The sequence below is a fragment of the Lagenorhynchus albirostris genome, chromosome 5, assembly GCF_949774975.1.
Source record: "Lagenorhynchus albirostris chromosome 5, mLagAlb1.1, whole genome shotgun sequence".
Lineage (NCBI taxonomy): Eukaryota > Metazoa > Chordata > Mammalia > Artiodactyla > Delphinidae > Lagenorhynchus > Lagenorhynchus albirostris.
The window spans coordinates 98,158,528-98,177,425 of NC_083099.1; the positions used below are offsets into that span (position 1 = coordinate 98,158,528).

General features: G+C 40.3%; 2 protein-coding genes across 10 annotated transcripts in view; one reads left to right on the forward strand and one right to left on the reverse strand.

Annotated features, from left to right (window-relative positions):
- Positions 1-18,898, reverse strand: part of CMSS1 (cms1 ribosomal small subunit homolog) — a 382,900-nt gene that overhangs the window by 58,585 nt on the left and 305,417 nt on the right. The window contains exon 2 of one of the 6 annotated variants that reach the window (XM_060150695.1): positions 11,666-11,820. The exons of 3 other annotated variants lie outside the window; for them this stretch is intronic. In XM_060150695.1, coding sequence (XP_060006678.1) covers positions 11,666-11,720 — 55 coding nt within the window. In that variant the 5' untranslated portion in view covers positions 11,721-11,820. Of the gene's footprint in view, positions 1-11,665; positions 11,940-18,898 lie in introns of those variants that run through there. 2 more of the 6 variants (XM_060150696.1, XM_060150697.1) reach the window with 2 other exon arrangements.
- FILIP1L (filamin A interacting protein 1 like) overlaps positions 11,788-18,898 on the forward strand; it is a 287,005-nt gene continuing 279,894 nt past the window's right edge. For 2 of the 4 annotated variants that reach the window (XM_060150678.1, XM_060150679.1), the window contains exon 1: positions 11,788-12,086. The gene's annotated coding sequence lies outside the window, so the exon portion shown is untranslated. The remainder of the gene's footprint in view (positions 12,087-18,898) is intronic. The other 2 variants (XM_060150683.1, XM_060150684.1) reach the window with 1 other exon arrangement.

Genomic DNA, 18,898 nt, shown 5'->3' on the forward strand with positions numbered 1-18,898 from the left:
AGCACAGAGTTTTTCCTTTTTATAATTTATATATGCAGAAAATACATCCAAGTCAGTAATGCCCCTTTCATCCACAGGAAGAATCTGGGGCTACCTGACTCATCGACATGACAAGCCCAGAAACAGAAAACGCAATCTGGCTGAAAGGCAAAAATGAGTGGAAACTTCTAAGCCAGTATACAGCTAAGGTGCTATGTCATATGAAATTAATTCTCTGAGGTCAACAATTAGAATCAGGTTACAGCCCATACATAATTCTCCCTGCTAATTACGTGACCCAATATTTATTTCATTGAGCGAGATGCCCAGCCATGACTTCCAAGTGTGGGCTTGGGGCAGAGGGAAGGGAGCAGCCAGCCAGAGAAATAGCCACCCCTTTCTTTTACAAGCAGACATGTATCCCACGTCCCCAACTGAGACAATTTCCCTACCTTTCTAAGTGAGAGATCAGATGTGTCGTGCTCCTCCCTTTCCGGCAAAATGAGGCATTTGAGATCACGGAGCTCTTTAGTAAGATGCATAAGATGCCTGAAGAAGCTGAGTCTGTTCTGTCATGAGAACCTGGAGGTGAGATGGTAACAAAACCACCTTGTGTATGGGAAAGAGGAGGAAGCCAGGCAGGAATGGAGTGGCTGGAATGGTGTAGGTATGCATCTTTGGACTTCTGAAGATGTATCCCCCCAATAAAGACATTCAGAGTGCCATATGGAAATGTTGGATGAATGAGAGTACCATGAACAGGAATCACTAAAATCCAGGGAATAAATGAGGACAACAGCCCTCACTTAAATGAGGTGTCAAGCAGTGCCCGAGGGGTTGGTGGGGCTGCGGAACAGCAGACACTGGATCTGTAAGCTGGCACCTCCCATGTGAGACTCACCAGTAATAGAAATAATCGCGTCAGCAGATGCTATCACCCTACGGTGAGTGACTGCTCTGTGCCAGGCACCGCACCAAAAGTTTTATGCCTATGACCTCGCTGAGGAGTGCTGCCCCCTCCCTTCCCACACAGCTCCCAGGTGGTCCTTTGCCATTTGGGGACATTTTTCCCCTTATGGGATGTCCTCGATGTTCAAACAAGTCAATGGCACCTGAATAACAAAGCTGGGTGCTGAGGATTTTGAGGATGGGGAGGCATCTACGCCATGACTGGTTTGCTGCTGGCCCTGAATCACGAGGCTGCTGAGAGGGTCAGGGTCACCAGCTGTGTGACCTGGGGGCCGATGGGAAGGTGTGACCTCCCCAACCTCTTGCTTTCTCCCATCATTCTTATTTCTGCCCCAAAATCGACACATGGTGAAAGAAAAGAAGGGAAAGACTGATGCCTATAGCTGAAGTGTGCAGTTTAATGGCCAGAAACCAGACTTGTCTCATGTAATCAAATCATCATAGTGTCGGTGACAGAGTAAAGACAGTTGAAAAAACAGTTACTATTCCAACTCCCAATTTTCAAGTTATTGTTGGGGCTGAAATTTCTCTCACCTCAAGAGTTTTTATTCTGGAAAATATCCAAAGCACACTTTTTAGCCATATTCGGGTAACTGAAACATGAAAAAAATAGCAATGTTTTTCAGCCATATTAAACTCTAACCAGATGCTCTTAAAAACCTTTTTGCATGTACACAGCATCTTTTATTTTAGAGGAGAGTCATTTTATTTGCCCTGAATTATATCCACCGTAGACTGATGCATACAATCTCCAGAGAGGAAGCAAAGAGGACCCCATCGGCCTTTCTAATTCTCCCTCTCTACTCACACCACTGGGAATCCAAGTCAGATCAATTTAACAAACATTTACTGAATACTTTCTGCATACCAGGAACAAAGCTGAAGAACGTGGAAAGTTGGCATGAATTTAACCAACTTGCAAAGTGAAAATGACATGTAGGATTCCTGTAAAAAGTATTAGGGCCAGGACCCTACCTGAATAGCTCACCTGACTGTTTGGCTCACCTAAAAGGCAGTGCTTCTGACACCTTTTCTTCTATTAACCAGTAGGCAAAGAGAGAAATGGCTTGGGAATTTGGAGGAAAAGCAGCGTGGAGAAAAGCTATGACAGACTATTCTCAGGTCACCACCCTCAGGAAAACCCCAGAGCATGACCCAGCAGTAACTTGCTTGGTCCCCCACCAACCACTTTGACTCCTTCCATCCTCTACGTGAATGCCAGAAAGATCTTTTAAACATGTAAATAAACTATATAAACTTCCAGGTTAAAACTCCATATCAGTTTGCTTTTATACTTAGAATTACACCTGTACTCCCTACCACAAACCAAAGGCCCTGCCATGACTGGGCCTCCACTTACCCCTTCAGCCTCCCCTGTTCTCCTCCTTGGCCCACTATACCCCAGGCACACTGACCTCCTGCGGTTCCTAGAACATGCCACCCCGCTTCTTGCCTCAGAGCATTTATGTTTATTGTTCTCATACCTGGACCACTCCTCCTGGTCTAGCTCCTTCACAATACTCAGGTCCAGCTTAAATGTCACCTCTTCAGAGGTCTCCTCTGACATCCAAAGTGGGCCCTCCCCTCCCTCTCCATTCTCTGCCATGATTTTCTCTTACTTCCTACCACAGCTATATCACAAGTTATAATTAACTGATTTATTTGTTAACTTTTAATTTATTTGATCCCTCCCATAGATTTAAAATTCCAAGATGGCAGGAACCAACAACATCTGTTTTTTTGGTCATATCTTCAGTGTTCACGATAGTCTCTGGACACAGCAGAAAGGCAATAAATAATTGTTGGATGGATGAATAAAGTGAATATAATTGCAAATAGTAAATTAAAAAAAACAATAGAAGTGGGTCAGCTTTTTATTTTATGTTTTTGCTACCATAAATACTATTATACTACTGTAAATCTTGGATTTCTCTTTGAGGTTTTTCATGTATTCATTTTAACCAGGACCACCCTGACTGAACTTAAGAGGCTAAAAGAATGAAGACCTAACTTATGGCTACAATTAGAAAGTTTCAAAATGAATGCTTTATAACACCGGGTTTGGCATATAATACATTTTAAATAAGGGAGGATTAGCCCTTTCTCATTTAAAGATATTTGTGGTTGAAAGCAGAGCTGCTATTATGTATGTAGCGCAGTGTTTCTTAAGAAAAATTACAAAAGAACCTTAAAGTCAAGCACCAGAACACTAAGAATGGAGATTATACGATGCATTCCTGGAAAGCTATTGTGAAGCTGGTCTGAGTGGAACATCCTTGTCACCCCGCCATCTGGCTCTGGCTTAGGATGCCAAACAATGGAGTTGCATGGAAACTCAGAAGTACCCTGGGTACCAGGCCTTCCTCCTCACCCCTGCCCAGCGACTAAAAATTAAGATCTGGAGTCTTCAGACTGTGTTCTGTCTGGTTCTTTGGCCCGTAAGAACCATGACTGGTCTGGCCACACCAGAAAGGGAGGTCTAGAGTCCTCTTCCTGCCTAGGGATGCTCTCTGGAGGGCCCAGAGTGAGCCCTGGCCACTGGTTTACTGGATGCAGAGGAGCCTTTCTCTGATCACGTCCTGACTTGCTCAGCCCTTAGGATCAATCGTTCTCCTTGGTTTCCTCAGTGTATTTACTTTTTCTGCTAGGACTACAGCTGCTCAGCACCTAGTTTATTTGGATGGGGTTCAGCTTCCTTGTATAATTCTTGTCTTTCCATGTCTCCTGCTCCACATTCCCTAACTGCTGCTTGGGTTCTGGCCCCAACTCAGGCAGCTCACTTGGAATCACGCTGTAGCCCCCTACCCAGATTCTCCCTGCAGGGCAGAAATACCCCCTTGCATTTGTAAGGTTGTAATGTATGCTGCTCGTCCCCATGCTGGGGCCGACTCACCCATTCCCCATCCCCACCCCACAGGGGTCCTAGCATCCTTCATCAGTAAAGTGCATAGAGGTGACACTAGTAGCCCCCTCAGGTCACAGGGATAGCCTTGCTTAAACCCAGGGATGACTTTGGGGAATCTGGGATATAGTGGCTTCCTTAAGGCTTTATGTCAAGTAGAGGGCACCCAGTGGTGTGAAATTTAAACCTGAGTTACACAATTTTCATGAATAAAACATGAGGCTAAAGTTAGATGAGCACTGAGTTTCTTCTCAGGAGAAACATACCAGAGTCCCACAAAGAGGCCTTCTGGTTCCAAATCCTGAAGGTTTCCGACTATACCTCCCTGACTATAATTTTTCTGCTAAAATGCCTCTGGTGGCTCCCCACTGTCTATGGAATACAGTTATAACATCTGGCATCAAAGCATCAAGGCTCTTAACATCTTGGACCCAAATAAAAATTCCACATTACCTAAGACAAAGCTGGACACCTTACTCCTGTCCTTCGGGCATGGGGGCAGCTTGCCACTGCTGAGCCCATCATGTGCTCTCGTGCCAGCGTGCCTGTGCTCACATGGTGCCCTCTGCTGAGAATGCTCTCCTTTACCCTTCCCCTGGCAGAAACCTACTCCTCCTCCCCCAAGGCATCCAGTTCAAATATTTCCACACCCACCTCTACCCCATGCAACCTCTCTGCCCTGCAGTTCACATAGACTCAGACAGCACTATGTTTAGCCCTATGTTATAATGCATAAAGCATTACAATTAGAATTTTGATGTGTGCCTCTCCTACTAGATTCTGAGTTTTGCGCGGTATATTGTGGGCACTCAGTAAGTATCTGTTGAAGTGAACTGAAAATTGTGTGCTTATACTTGTATACCTGTCCTTTAGGCTATTAAAGACAAAAGTTACTAAGGCAAGATTTGAGCTGAAAAATTAAACAAGCTTTCTGCTGATATAACATGTCTTTATAAGATGTGTCATTAGAAAGGAAAACAAGATTAGAATGAAACAACATTTTAAAGAGAAGAAGGGCTGATAGGGGAGAAATACTTCTAACTCATGTATTTTCCTGTTCACAAAGGAACTTTCTAGCCAAGAAGAAAACATTGGTCCAATTTGAGATGCTGCTGGAATTATTCCTTCTCTCCTTTTTTCTCTAGTTTTGGGAGAACTAGTACCCATTTGGAAAAGTAATGGAGATGCAAAAGTGAAGAGAGCTATGCAGTGATATATACCAACATGGCTACAGAGTCATGATATAGCTATGCCAAGAGAAAAGCATTACATAATGACATCAAAATAGGACACTTGAGGAATGTCTTAGAGCTAAAACAGCTGTCACCTGGTATTTTGGCATTCTTGAAGTATATGAAGAAATAGCACCTGGAAACCGAAAAGTACAAATTATTTGTAACAACAAGATTCCGAAGTCAAAAATATGTTTTCCTCATCTTTTTAAAAAAGTTAACCTGGCGACTTCCCTGGTGGTCCAGTGGTAAAGAATCTGCCTTCCAATGCAGGGGACGTGGGTTCGATTCCTACTCAGGGAACTAAGATCCCACATGCCACACGGCAGCTAAGCCTGCGCGCCACAACTACTGAGCTTGCGTGCCTCAACTAGAGCCTGCGTGCCGCAAACTACAGAGCCCACGCACGCCACAACTACAGAGTCCATGTGCCCTAGGGCCTGCCCGCCACAACTAGAGAAGAGAAAACCCGTATGCCGCAACTAGAGAGAAGGCTGCGTGCTGAAACAAAGAGTACGTGCGCCACAACAAAAGATCCCGCATGCTGCAACTAAGACCCGATGCAGCCAAAAATAAATAAATAAAATCTTTAAAAATAAATAAATAAAAAGTTAACCTGTTAGCATCATTTTCACTTTAGAAAAATGTGAAACCCTAAAATATGTATAATTCCAAAACATTGCCCACAGGTGGGTTTCAAAAGAAGAGAGAGTCACCTCTCATTATACCAGGTTTTCCTAAACAGACCTGTTTCACTGGGAGATACTTTTCTATTTTGCGGCTTATCCAGACCTCTTTTTTAAAAAAAATTTTTATCGGAGTACAGTGGTTTACAATGTTGTGTTAATTTCAGGTGTACAGCAAAGTGAATCAGTTATACATATTATCCAGACTTCTTATTTTTATGTATAAGTCACTAATCCCACCCTTAGGGAAGATGAAGGAGAGGATAATATGTGAAATTTAAATCTGTCAATTTTGCTGCTGGTAAATGTCTGTTAGGAAAAAGTTTAAAAGCCTGGAATTTAAAAGTGACTGAGAGGTTTAATATGTGTGCTTTCTTCTTTCTTGACCTTCCAGCTCATTGAGATGTTGTTTTAAAGTTGCTTTAGTCTAGAGTTGCTTCTTTCCTCTGTCCACTTGGTCAAAGTGGTTGGTGATGCTTCCTCCATACAATACATATTTATTGTGCTCTGACTGTGTGCTTGGGGCTGGGGCTACAGTGTTGGAAGGTGCACTCTGCTCTAGGAACTCCCACTCTACTGGGGGAGAGACAAGTATGTTGGCAGTTGCAATTAAAGTGGGATTGAGGGTAAGGTGCAGTTAAGCTCTGGGTGCCTTGGGAGTACCAGGGAGGAACATAATCCACGTGGGGTGGGGAGAGGACAGTGGAAGGATGGGTCTGGAATCTGAGTCAGGAAAAAGTGAGGCATGCCCAGGAACACTGTCTGTGATAACCTGTGATCCAGCTCTGCTACTGAGACCTCTGTATTTCTTTTCACAATTCACAGAAATAAACAAACAAAAAACGACAGTTTTAAATGAGTTTCAACCTCACTATATTTTTAAGAACTGATACTGATATATCTCCCAACACCTTACAGACATCTGCAGTGATAACTATTAGTAAGAGTTGAGCAAAAGGCTTAGAGTTAGGTTTTCCTGGATAATTTTCAAGTCATCAATTGACAGACTCACAGAATATTAGTGCTTAAACAGAACCAAGATATCTTTCAGTGCAAAACCTTCACAGAGGAGGAAATTGAAGCTCAGGGTCAGTGAAAAAATAACCACTAGAAGATTAGGAATATTTTTTTCCCTGCTATTTTCCTTCTTTACTTGGTTGCTTGGTCACCTGTAAGTAGGTGGAAAATGACCCTTTAGAGAATCTGTTCTGCTTATGTACACATACTCATAATTCCATCATCTGTCTGTTCTACTACAGAACTACGATTCAGCTCAGCTTTCCTCTTTCCTCCCCTGAAGATATCCATTTGCAGTAGACACTGTGACATGAAGGCTATAGGAAGGGGAGAGAATGCCTGTCCTTGGGGCTCAGTTTTTGAAATTTAATTGACAGACTAATATTAATCCCATGGATCCAAAGAAATTTTAATCATGATGAAATTTATGATAATTATATTTTAGGATATACACAAGCAGAGACAGTTACGTTAGTTCTGGAAAAGAGGCCCAGTGGATACTGTGCAAACAGAAAATTAAGAATTATTAAAACAACAAATGGATATTATCTCATACAGTTGCTTATATTTCAAAAGTCTATATTATTAGTATAATTTTAAGCGAAAAGCTGTTCTTTAACCCTTTCAAAGCTGACTGAACAAAAAGTGAAAAGTCTGATTTAGGCCCACTGTGGTATGTCAGAATCTCTTCAATATGCCATGTGAAAAGGGGAAGTTTGATAAGGAATTTACTTTTCTGTATTCATAAATACAATACTATAGCAATGCTGTCTAACAGAGATATATTACAAGGCACCTATGTAATGTTAATTTTCTAGTAGTCTCATTAAAAAGAAAAATGGTAAAAATAAATTTTAAAAATTGTGGTAAAATATAAATAACATGAAACTTATCATCTTAGCCATTTTTGAGTGTATAATTCAGTAGAATTAAGTACATACATTCACACTGTTGTGCAACCATCATCACTATCTGTCTCCAGAATTTTTGTGTCACCCCAAACATAAATTCTATACTCATGAAACAATAACTTCCTATTCTCCCTTCCCCCAGCCCTTGGTAACCTTATTCTACTTTCTGTCTCTATGAATCTCACTATTCTAGGTACCTGATACAAGTGGAATCAGACATTATTTATTCTTTTGTGACTGGCTTATTTCACTTAGCATTTGTCTTCAAAGTTCATCCATGTTGCAGCATATATCAGATTTCCATTCCTTTTTAAAGGTTGAATAATATTCCATTGTAGGTATATACTACATTTTGCTTATCTACTCATCTGTTGTTGGACATTTTAGTTGTTTCCACTTTTTGGCTACTGTGAAGGTAAAAATAACTTTAATGTATTTTATTTAACTCAATATATCCAAAGTATTAATATTTCAATATGTAGTTAATATAAAAATAATTAATGAGATACCTTATTTTTTTTTGTAGTAAGTCCCTGAAATTCAATGTTTATTTCACAATTATAGCACATCTCAACTTGGATTAGCCAAATTTCTTGTACTAACTAGCCACATTTAGCTAGCAGTTAATATAGGAGGGTTTGCAGTCAAGATTCGGTAAATCATGACTCCTCCTGGAATATATCATAGTGGATAATTCTACTTTATTGGTTCTCATACAGCCCAAGTGTTTAGAACTGGGGCTCTGGAGTCAGACCAATCTAAATTCAAATTTCAGATCTCTCACTAATTAGTTCAATTATGTTAGAAAGGTTGCTTAGTATTTCCAAATGTCAGTTCCTTTACCTGTAAGGTGGAGAAAAAATACAATTTCTCCCATAGGGTTGTTGTGTGGATTAACATTAGGTAACATGGGGCTTCCCTGGTGGTCCAGTGGTTTAGAATCTGCCTTTCAATACAGGGGATGCGGGTTCGATCCCTGGCCAGGGACCTAAGATCCCACATGTGTTGGGGCAACTAAGCCCGTGAGCCACAACTACTGAGCCCGCACTCTCTGGAGCCTGCCTGCCACAACTAGAGAAGCCCACGTGCCTGCAACTAGAGAAGCCCGCACACCGCAACAAAGAATAACCCATGTGCCACAACGAAGACCAAGCACAGCCAAAAAAAAGAGTAACACAAAGTGCTTAACATAGTGCTGCCACAAAATGTTACTAATAAGTAGTAAGTTTAATAAAAATAATCCACTAGATAATATATTCACAAAGGCAAGTACCATGTCTGTCTTTTAATGTGCCTGACACATAGTGGGCACTCAATTAATTAAGTGAATAAATATATGAACTCTTCCTTCAGTCATTATAAACTTTAACTGGTTTCCATGACATCTTTGCAGAAGTAGCATAATGATTTGCCATGAAGATACAGATGGCTTGAGGTACAGAAAAAGTATGAGATTCTTATCTTCTTCTTTTTACCTTCCTTTTCATTAAAAAAACATTATTTCTTTTCCCTCTCCTTGAGGGAGTAGGGCTGATGAGGCTTAAAAGACTGTAAAGGTGGTGGAAGCAGCCGGCAAGGTGGGAAGACTGGTTACACACAGAGGCAATGAGCAAATCAGTAAATACTTTGAGGATAACAGAAACCAAATTATCCTCACTGTTGGGGGAGGGAGTTACAAACATGGAAAGGGTAAAAGTTAGAACGCTCCATGGTGTTAGATCAGAACTGGAGCTACCAATTTGATCTCTCTGGTATTTGATAGAGATAGAGCAACAGATATGGCTGTGAGTGCGTGTCTATTTCCTAGCTCTTTTGGCTGAGAGGGTCTAGAGGCAATGAGCACACCCTTGTCTAGTGAGCATACCCAATGCCCAGATCTTGGTTTCCATATACTATTTTCCACAATGGACCCAGGTCACTTTGAAGATGCAGATAATTCCAGGGCTGGGTAGAGAAAGTACAAGATGTACATGGAACATTTTCTTGTGCCAGAAAGTAAGAAAGTACTCAGAAAATGATGAGGACTTCTCAAAAGGACACAAGAGCCAGCTGGAGGAGCTTCCACTTGCCAAATCTGGGATCATTTGGGCATCAAAATAAATAATGATATTAATGGAGTATAAGCCTCTGAATAAAATAGGAATCTATAACTGCGTACTGATGTAAATAAATACAAAAATAAATAGGGGAGAGGGAAAGCTCTGCCCTACAGTAGAAAGTTTACTTAGGAACAATATATTTATTTACATAGTCTCAAATTATCTTCCCAGAAAAATATTTATTAATTGCAAAGGGAAAAACTATAACTTTACAGTGGAAAAATCTGGCATATACCACCTTAACGAAGTGGGGCTGGTATGGACCAACTCCATTTATGTGTCTCCTCATATGATTAACTAAGAATAATACAACATTGCTTCTGTGATATTCCTGCCCCAAAATGCACAAACTCAGTCTCATAATAAGGAAATATCACACCAACCTAAGGTGAGGAACATTTTACAAAATGTACCCTTCAAAAATGTCAAGTCACAAAAGACATGGAAAGACTGAAGAACTGTTCAAGACTGAAGGAGAGCCATGACAACTAAATGCTCTACAAATAATCCTGGACCAAAAGAAAAAACAAATTTTCCCTCAACAAATGATATTATTGAGACACTTGGTGAAAAGTTGAATGGGAACTATGGATTAGAAAGTAATACTGTATCAATATTAATTTACTGAATTTGATAGTAATACTATAGTTATGTAGAAAAGTGTACTTGCTTTTAGGATAACAACACTGAAGCATATAAGTCGATTCAGAAAAATACATACACACACGTATATAAACAAAAGGGGGTGGTTGGGAAGAGGGAGACTGGAGGAAAAAGGTGGAGGGGAAAGGAAGGAGGGAGGGAGAAAGCAAATGTGGTAAAATGCTAAAAATTGGAGAACTTGGGTGAAGAGTATAAAGGAGTTCTTTATTATTCATGTATATTTTCTGTACGTTTGAAATTATTTAATGATAATAGCTAAAAATAAAGAGCATAGGTTTCGGTGTAACTCAGATCCAAGTTTGAATTCCAAGTCTGATACTTAACATCCATGAGACTCTAGGGAAGTTATTTAATTATTCTGAGCTTTGGTTTTCTTATTTGATCACCAATACAGGACTAACTGAAAGGGATGCTGTGAGGATTAAATAAAATAATGCACAGATTGAGCACCTGGCTGGTGATGGGTTTGCCTGGTAGAGGGCCTGATACCTAACTGGTGAGGCAGTACATAACTTGCTGAAGAAATGAACACGCTCCTTCCTCCTGCCCCTCCCCCTCCAATCAGAATAACTGATACCACTTAGAGAAAATTAGATTCTTCAAATTTTAGTAATGTAAAGTATGAGATTTTTCTTAACACCTGAATAATATAAAACAAAAATGTTCAATAATCATAATAAATACTATCATACATTTGAATGTTGCTCTGAAGTTTCCTCAGCACTTTGCACCCATGTCTCATGTGACACTAAGTGGAACAGGCAGGCATTCAAGTTAAAGTTCAACACAGCGTTAATAATAGCGAATTTCTGCAGTGCCTTGGGTTATGACTGTCAAAGAAGAGGGCATGCCCTTGTTACTTAAGCCTTGAAGGAAGCTTGCATCTGTTCTTGGCTGCAGGGTACAAAATGAGGTGCAGTCTAACGTCCACTGCGGCATCTGTTCTTAAGATGCTGGCACTGCTGTTTGTTTGTGGTTCACTGTGTATCTGGGGCAGTGACAAGGCAGAGAAGGTGAACCAGGTTGTGCCTGGGAGGTTTCTTCTCTCGGCCAAGACGTGCACATGAATTTGATATTATCCAAGAGGGTAGTTTCAGAGTTGCCTGCCAAAGAGTGCTGTCTCCTAATCTGGAGAGCAGCTGCTGGGCACAGGCATGCCAACATACACACAAACACATACACACAGACACACTCATGGAGCCTATACCTGCCTCTACTTGTCTGCTCTGGGCAGATGGCTTCTGGCTTTTGGGTCGCCTCATCCTGCAGCTCAGTACGGTTAGACCCTTTCTTCCGTGGAGACTGGCAAGCTGTGGGGTGAGGGATCCTGCAAGGTCGCCTGTCTTCAGAGTATGAAGGACACTGCCCGGAGAGGGAGGAGGGTTATATTTAGTGTTTGGGCCCAGTCAGTGTTGGGCTCCCCACTACCTCTCCTCTGCGGAACTCTCAGTGGCCCCTGGTGGCAAGCTCTCCGTGGCTTTGAAGCCTGCAAAACAAAAACTGAGAGGGTGTCCAAAAAAAAAAAAGAAGAAAACGTTGTTGGTCCCTGGATGCCACTGTTGGATTTTGGTGGGGATGAGAAGAGAGGACCACTGGGTGTGATCAAGCAAAGGCACCTGCACGGTAAGGTAAGTGTCCCTATTGCTACTGAGAAGCAGCTTTGGGGATGTTTCTGTGTTATCCAACAAACAGGAACTGCCAACACTGCTCTCCAGAAGCAAGAGCTTCTGGGCATTATGCAAAGGAATAGAGTAAATCTCAGGTGTGATTAAGGGCTTATGAAGGTTGATGACTTTTAGGCTAATATGAGTAACAGCTGCTTGCAAAATAGAGGAACTATCCTGACAGTAGGTATGTTTTGATAAACTGGTAGGTACGAAAGAAGACCAAAATAAAATCTTAAATTGTTATCCTCTTTAGAGTAAGATAACTGGTCAAAAATTTTTAAAAAATGGTTTGGGCAAATGACTTTCCTTGTTAATAGCTTGATTTTGTAAACTGATGTAAATGATTAATACATACTTTCAAAATCATCAAAAATGTGATAACAATGGAGAAGTATACTGGATAGGCTAGACGGGAGAGGAGGAATTCTCTTTTCATGGAAAGACAGAAGAAACCAGCATCTTAAAATGGCAACTAGAAGTATTCTTTTTTCTTTACTTTTGTTCATGTTTCTTTGATGCTAAGATTTGATGAATGAGGGCCAGAAAACAGAAGCACATTTTTGAGGTAGGGTTTTGGAAGGTCTTGGAAGACACCTATAACCCCAAAGAACATGATTGGATATCTATGGCACAACAAATCTCAGTGTCAATGGGAAATAATGCCAGATTGCTGCCAAATGATACCAGAGAAAGTTCTGCTTGCTGTACTTGCTCAGTGGGAGTATTAGTCAATGTTTAGGGTGAATGCATAGCTTTGAGTAGATCCCCATTCAAGAGAGGTATGTGTTCAGCTAAATTTCTTGTGACATATTCAATCACATATCAACTGATGATCACATATCTTCAATATCTATGCAAGTCTCAGGAAGAACTGCAAGAAAAGCAATACATATACTGCTTAGCTACATTCACCATGTTTCACGTGTGTATTAGGTTTGTAATAAGGGAGAACAGGGGGTAGCGTGGAGAGAACTCTTCCAGACTATGGCAATGTTCTTCTAGCTGCAGCTAAAAATGCTTTTCCTATGATGCCACGTTCCAATATATCAATCTTCTATCCCTCAAAACCAAATATTCCAGGTAAATATATCTCTACAGTTATCAGTTGATGCTATTATGAAACTCACATTATACTTAATTAAAAATCAGCATAGGGCTTCCATGGTGGCACAGTGGTTGAGAATCTGCCTGCCAATGCAGGGGACACGGGTTCGAGCCCTGGTCTGGGAAGATCCCACATGCCGCGGAGCAACTAAGCCCGTGAGCCACAACTACTGAGCCTGCGCGTCTAGAGCCTGTGCTCCGCAACAAGAGAGGCCGCGATAGTGAGAGGCCCGTGCACCGCGATGAAGAGTGGCCCCCACTGGCCACAACTAGAGAAAGCCCTTGCACAGAAACGAAGACCCAACCCAGCCAAAAGTAAAAATCAGCATAGACACTTCAAGAGCTCTTTGCTATTGAAAAATAGCAGTAATAATATTCATGGGCTATTTCTACTTCTTTAAGACAAATATGTAGGGCAATTAAGACAGGTCTACTCTTGGAAGAGTTTTTCAGGTAATTTCCCAAAGCAATGTAGAGTTTGGGTTCTTATGATAATCAATGCAAAAATATTCTGTAAAAATTCTGCGATGAAGGAAAGTATTGATTATAAGCAAAGAAGTGCAAAAAAATTTTTAAAAAAGAGTTTAGCTTCTGTTAAAGTTCATATGTCGTTGTCTTTTTTGCTTAAACTTTTTTGTTATTGAAGTAAAAAATTTGTTAGCCAAGAATTGATCTCAGGTAGTGGCATTGTCATTGGAGATGGAGATACTTTACTGTGGCTTCAAAATGATGATCCATTTGCCTATTGTATGAGACAGACGTTGCAATGTGCCAAGAGTTTGGCAGGTCCAGGAATAGGGAAAAACAAAAGTAAAGGGCCCTGTATTCTTCAGAATAGAGTTCATGTTATTCCTTGTCTTAACGTAAAGGAAAATTTTCATTACTACTGAAATACATGCCTCGCCTCTTCAGTATGTTACATTAAAAAATATTTAAAGAAAAAAATGTTAATTGCTTTTATTTGCCTTAGGACAGAACTAGTGGCCACCAGCATTTAATAGCCATTCATACTGAGCATAGAATAACTTTTTTTTGTTTCATTATAATTAGGTAGAACACTTCTATAGTAAAAGGGCTTAATTAGTTTGCTATTTATTCATTCATTCAACAAACGCTTAGAGTGCCTACTACGTGCTGGGTTACCGGGGATACAGCAGTGAGTGGGGCTAACGTGGTTTCTACATGCTCTGAGTGTAGAAATCTTCACGAAAGGGCTGATTATTAGTGATTTGAACCTTTATAATGTTCATGTTGTTTACCATGGTATTTTCAACTTTATTTCTAATTAAAAAACCAGAAAACTTTTTTTCCTACTTAAAATAGTTTATTTAGTGTCTGCAAGATAGGGGGACAATTCCAGGGACCAAATAATCGGATTGGAATATACATTTTAGTGCAAATATTTGAGTCTTCTTTGAGGGATGTTGACATTTCTGTTCTAAATACAGATGTCAGGCAATAGGCTCACATACTGATAGTTTGCTCCTTCAGAATTGGGTCGGATAAGAAGTCCCTAAGGAGGACATTAGAGCAAAATTCGTATTATAGCCTCATAGCTATCTGGGTCTCAAATCTGACGAAAGTTCAAGATGTTTCTGTCTAATCTGTCTGACCGGAGGCTACAACTAAAAGAGCAGAATACTGTGTTTCTCATCTTGGTTGCGGAAACTTTGTATAATGGCATCAATCTTAACAACAGTGTCGTTTTACACCTAGGAGGTGTCCTACATTGTTTACAGAATTCGAATATCCGTCACTCACTTGATCCTAAGGTGACCTGGCGTGATAGGAAAGGCAGGTATTATTCCCTGTTCAGAAGATGGAAAAACTAAGTTTTAGACCTTTAAGGGATCAGCCCAGCTAATGTTCTCTCTAATGCACAGTCTCATTAAGTAATTTCTCAAATGAAGGACTAGAAAAATTCTGAGTTTTCAACGTAAGTACTCACAGTTCGGACTACTGTTTGGAGGTGGGAGCAGCCAACTGGGAACTGACGCTAGGAGAGTTTCAGGCCTCCCCACACCCTATCCTCTTCCTGCCTCTGTTCCCTTCTACATACTCATCCTACAGTTCTTTCCTCTGGCCCTCGAAAATATCAGTTTAGTTTCTAAAAGAGATATAAGCTACTGCTTTTTTCTTCTTTTTAGGAAGGGAACGGGATAGTATAATAGTATACTCACCTATATGTGAATGCAAATGGAATTTTAAACTGCTGGTTAGTACCAAAAGCCTGGCAACATAAAAAGCTGTCAAATCAGATTAGACCAATTGTCCACCCAGCCCAGATCCTGCTGGGCTGGAAGCATAAGTGGGCCCTTGAGAGAAGCAGTTTATCATGGGTAAGAGAAAATATCACAGGAAAAAATTTTATATGGGGGAAAATGGTAACCTGAGAGCTATACCAACTGAGATATATCAGTTAACTGAGAGCTATATCAAGATAGGCAGAGCTGAACAGACCAGTCTTGAGTGAGTGAAGAAGGTCTTCCTGGTGGATTTTAAGAGAGTAAACTGATCTGCTGGCAACTGAGATACTGAAGGTAACAGTGTGTAGGGCGCCACTCATAGCTAGTACTGTCTGTTACTACTAGCTATGATCGATCGAATGCACTTTATTTCTTCCTTACATTTTTTCCTGGAATTTGTTTTGTGCCTATTTAAGGTTTATGGTAATTGTTTGTGGGCTTTTAGCTACTTTTCTCTCACGGCTTGGAAAGAATGTCTTAGATCTCCCTGATAGATTTAGGGTCGATCCTTTGACTAGGAAAGTAGAATTCAGGGGAGGATAGGAGTGTGGATAAAGCAGAGGCTGCTTCTGCGCTTCTTCGAGGAGCTGCTGCCCCAGGCCCTGAAACAGAAAGAGACAGAGGCAGCTGCCTCTGAGCCATGGTATTAAACTGCCAGGTTGTGACTGGGACACCAGCTCCTTAGTTTTCAGCTGCTCCAAACATCTTCACACGTAGCTATTTTAAGAACCTTTGCATTTGATCAGGGAGCATGTGGGGTTGAGCCTTGTGTTTTCCATTTCAGTTTTAGATCCTAAGCAGATGCAGTTAATAGTTCAGAATTTAAAAACTTATTAGTGTATTTCCCCCCAACCAGTGCAAAAATAACTTCATATTGGGGAGAAAAATCATGGAATCGAGATGGAGACTTGTTTCTTAAATAAAATTAAAAGAATTTAGAACTTGGATTTTTAAAAAAATCACTACTATTTCCCATCACAATTCTTATTTGGGAAATTTTGGCTAAAAGTATGAAAGAATAAATAAAATCATTTGGCTAGACTCAGGATAATACATAACTATTTGTGCTAGTGCCCATTAATCTAACCCTATATTCTACTTATTATGCTTGGAATATTGCTGACAAGGACATCTTTGTATATTAGGGACATTTAGGATTGCCTGATGATAGCAAATGGTGATTTACCACTTGAACTTTGACAATCAGAGAAAGGTATCCTCTAAGATACCTCACCACCCTCCCTGAAGAGATAGAGTTGAAACAAGAATGAAGGCAACATAAAACAAAAAATTCTTTCTTTTAAAAATCTTTTAAGCTAAGTATCTGTAAATTCCTCTAAAATTTATACAGGTCTTCCTTGGTCTGTTGAAATTCTATATCTCTAATGGTCCACCACATATCTATGAATCTGAACCAGAGTTGCTCAATCTCTTAGTTTAAAAGATACATTTGTACTCTTCAGGAGATTCAACAAAGCAGAAGTGCTGGAATCTGCTGCTTGGATCCAACTCTGGAAAAATAAAGGAGGTATGGTAACCAATTGTCCAGGTGCACCTGGGACTGAGGGATTTCCCAGACTTCAGGACTTTCAGTGCTAAAATCAGGACTGTCCTGGGAAAATCAGGGTAGTGGATCACCCTAAATGGAGAACACATACCTGAAATGATCCAATTATAGAGGCTTATTGCTATAGAGGACTGGGGTATAGAAACCAAGTGCCCCAATTCTCAGTCTGGTGCGCTGTATACATGGCAGACTCCTTGTTTAGGGAGATGGGGGGAGAAGTTTGGTCACAAGATTCATCTGTTTATGGAGTTTCACCCTTCCTAACACAAGAGGAGACCTGAAGGCACAATAACAAAGTGTCATCTGGAAGCTTGGGAAGTTCAAGTTTCCCAATGAATTGGCCCAGCTTCCCAGGAAAACAACCAAAACCAAGACTCCAAGATTATTCAGGTATTCCATAGTTATATCTTTTGTTTAAGATTTTACAAGGGCAACATATATGTGCTCACACAAATTCAAGGGGAAATAGTGCACAAAGCATACAAGTCTGCCGATCCCCTAGAACAGAGTAAGAACAGAATAAGGGCTGTCTGAACCGAATATACCAATATCAAACAAAATCCCAGTTAGAACTAAACCACTAAATGGATGTATTCATTATCATAGATTTTCAGTGAAAAAAAATAAAGAAATTTTAGGGTACTAAAATAAACAAAGGAAAAAGAATCCTTAGAAAATAACTGATATGGTCTGCTCCTCTCATTTCACAGATGAAGAATTGAAGCCTGAGGAAGTTTTCCCAAGGTCTTAGAACTAGTTAGTGGCAGAGAAATATGCCTGTTTTTCTGAGATAGTTAAAAATGATCAACCTACAGAAATTCAACTCTCTACTCTTGTGTAACAATGCCTATCAAAATTGCACTGTCTAATGTAAAAGGCCACCAGGCAAAAACCCACGCAGAAAACTTCAAGTAGCTGCCTCCAAATATACATAGTTGCCTGATAAACATACAATTACAAGGGAATATAAGCTGATTTTAGTAACAGAGACATTACTGCATGTTCAATATCTGTCAAAACCAACAGGCACCACTGCCGCCCCACCACAGCCCATACTCAATATGGGAGGGTATCACAAAAGAAGATGACTCAGGCCATATTTGGAAGGAGCATATACTTGTCCATTTGTTTACTTATTTTTGTAACAAGCAAATGCCAGGCAACCCAATTTTGATCTCAGAATTATATAGTAACATCTAGATAAGGAGTCACGCTGAACCACTAGAACAGAGTAAGGGCTCTCTGAGTATATCAATATCAAACAAAATCCCAGTTAGTACTAAACCAGTAAATGGATGTACTCATTATCATAATGCATAATGCTTAGGAGCATGGATTTTTCCAGGTGGCATCATGGGTTTTAATTCTAATTCTGTGTGGTCTTCAAAAAGTTACTTAACCTCTCAAAGTTTAAGTTTCCTCAGTCATAAAATGGAGATAATAATTGTACTTGCGTTTTGAGGAACAATAAATGAGAAATATAAAAGGTTAAGTACAGTTAGTGGCAAATAATAAGTGCTCAGTAACCAGGAGATATTATTATCATTATTAATAATACAGAAAACTCCCACCATGGTGTTATAGATTGGGTCTAACAAAATTCAGTCTTGAAAGTGTGGTATGTCAGGTCTTTCTGAGAAGCTGATAAATGTTACAAGACCCAGGATACACACAGACACAAAATTTGGATCCCTTGGACCAAATTAAGAAGTCTTGGGCTAGAAATGTCACCTAGAAACCAAGGGAACTGGCATTTGAATGATGTCTTTTCTTTGGGACCCTAAGAACCACTGCTTTAGACACTATATGCCCCCAGACAGGTGTGAGTTTAAAATGCCAAATTTTGTGGTTTTGGC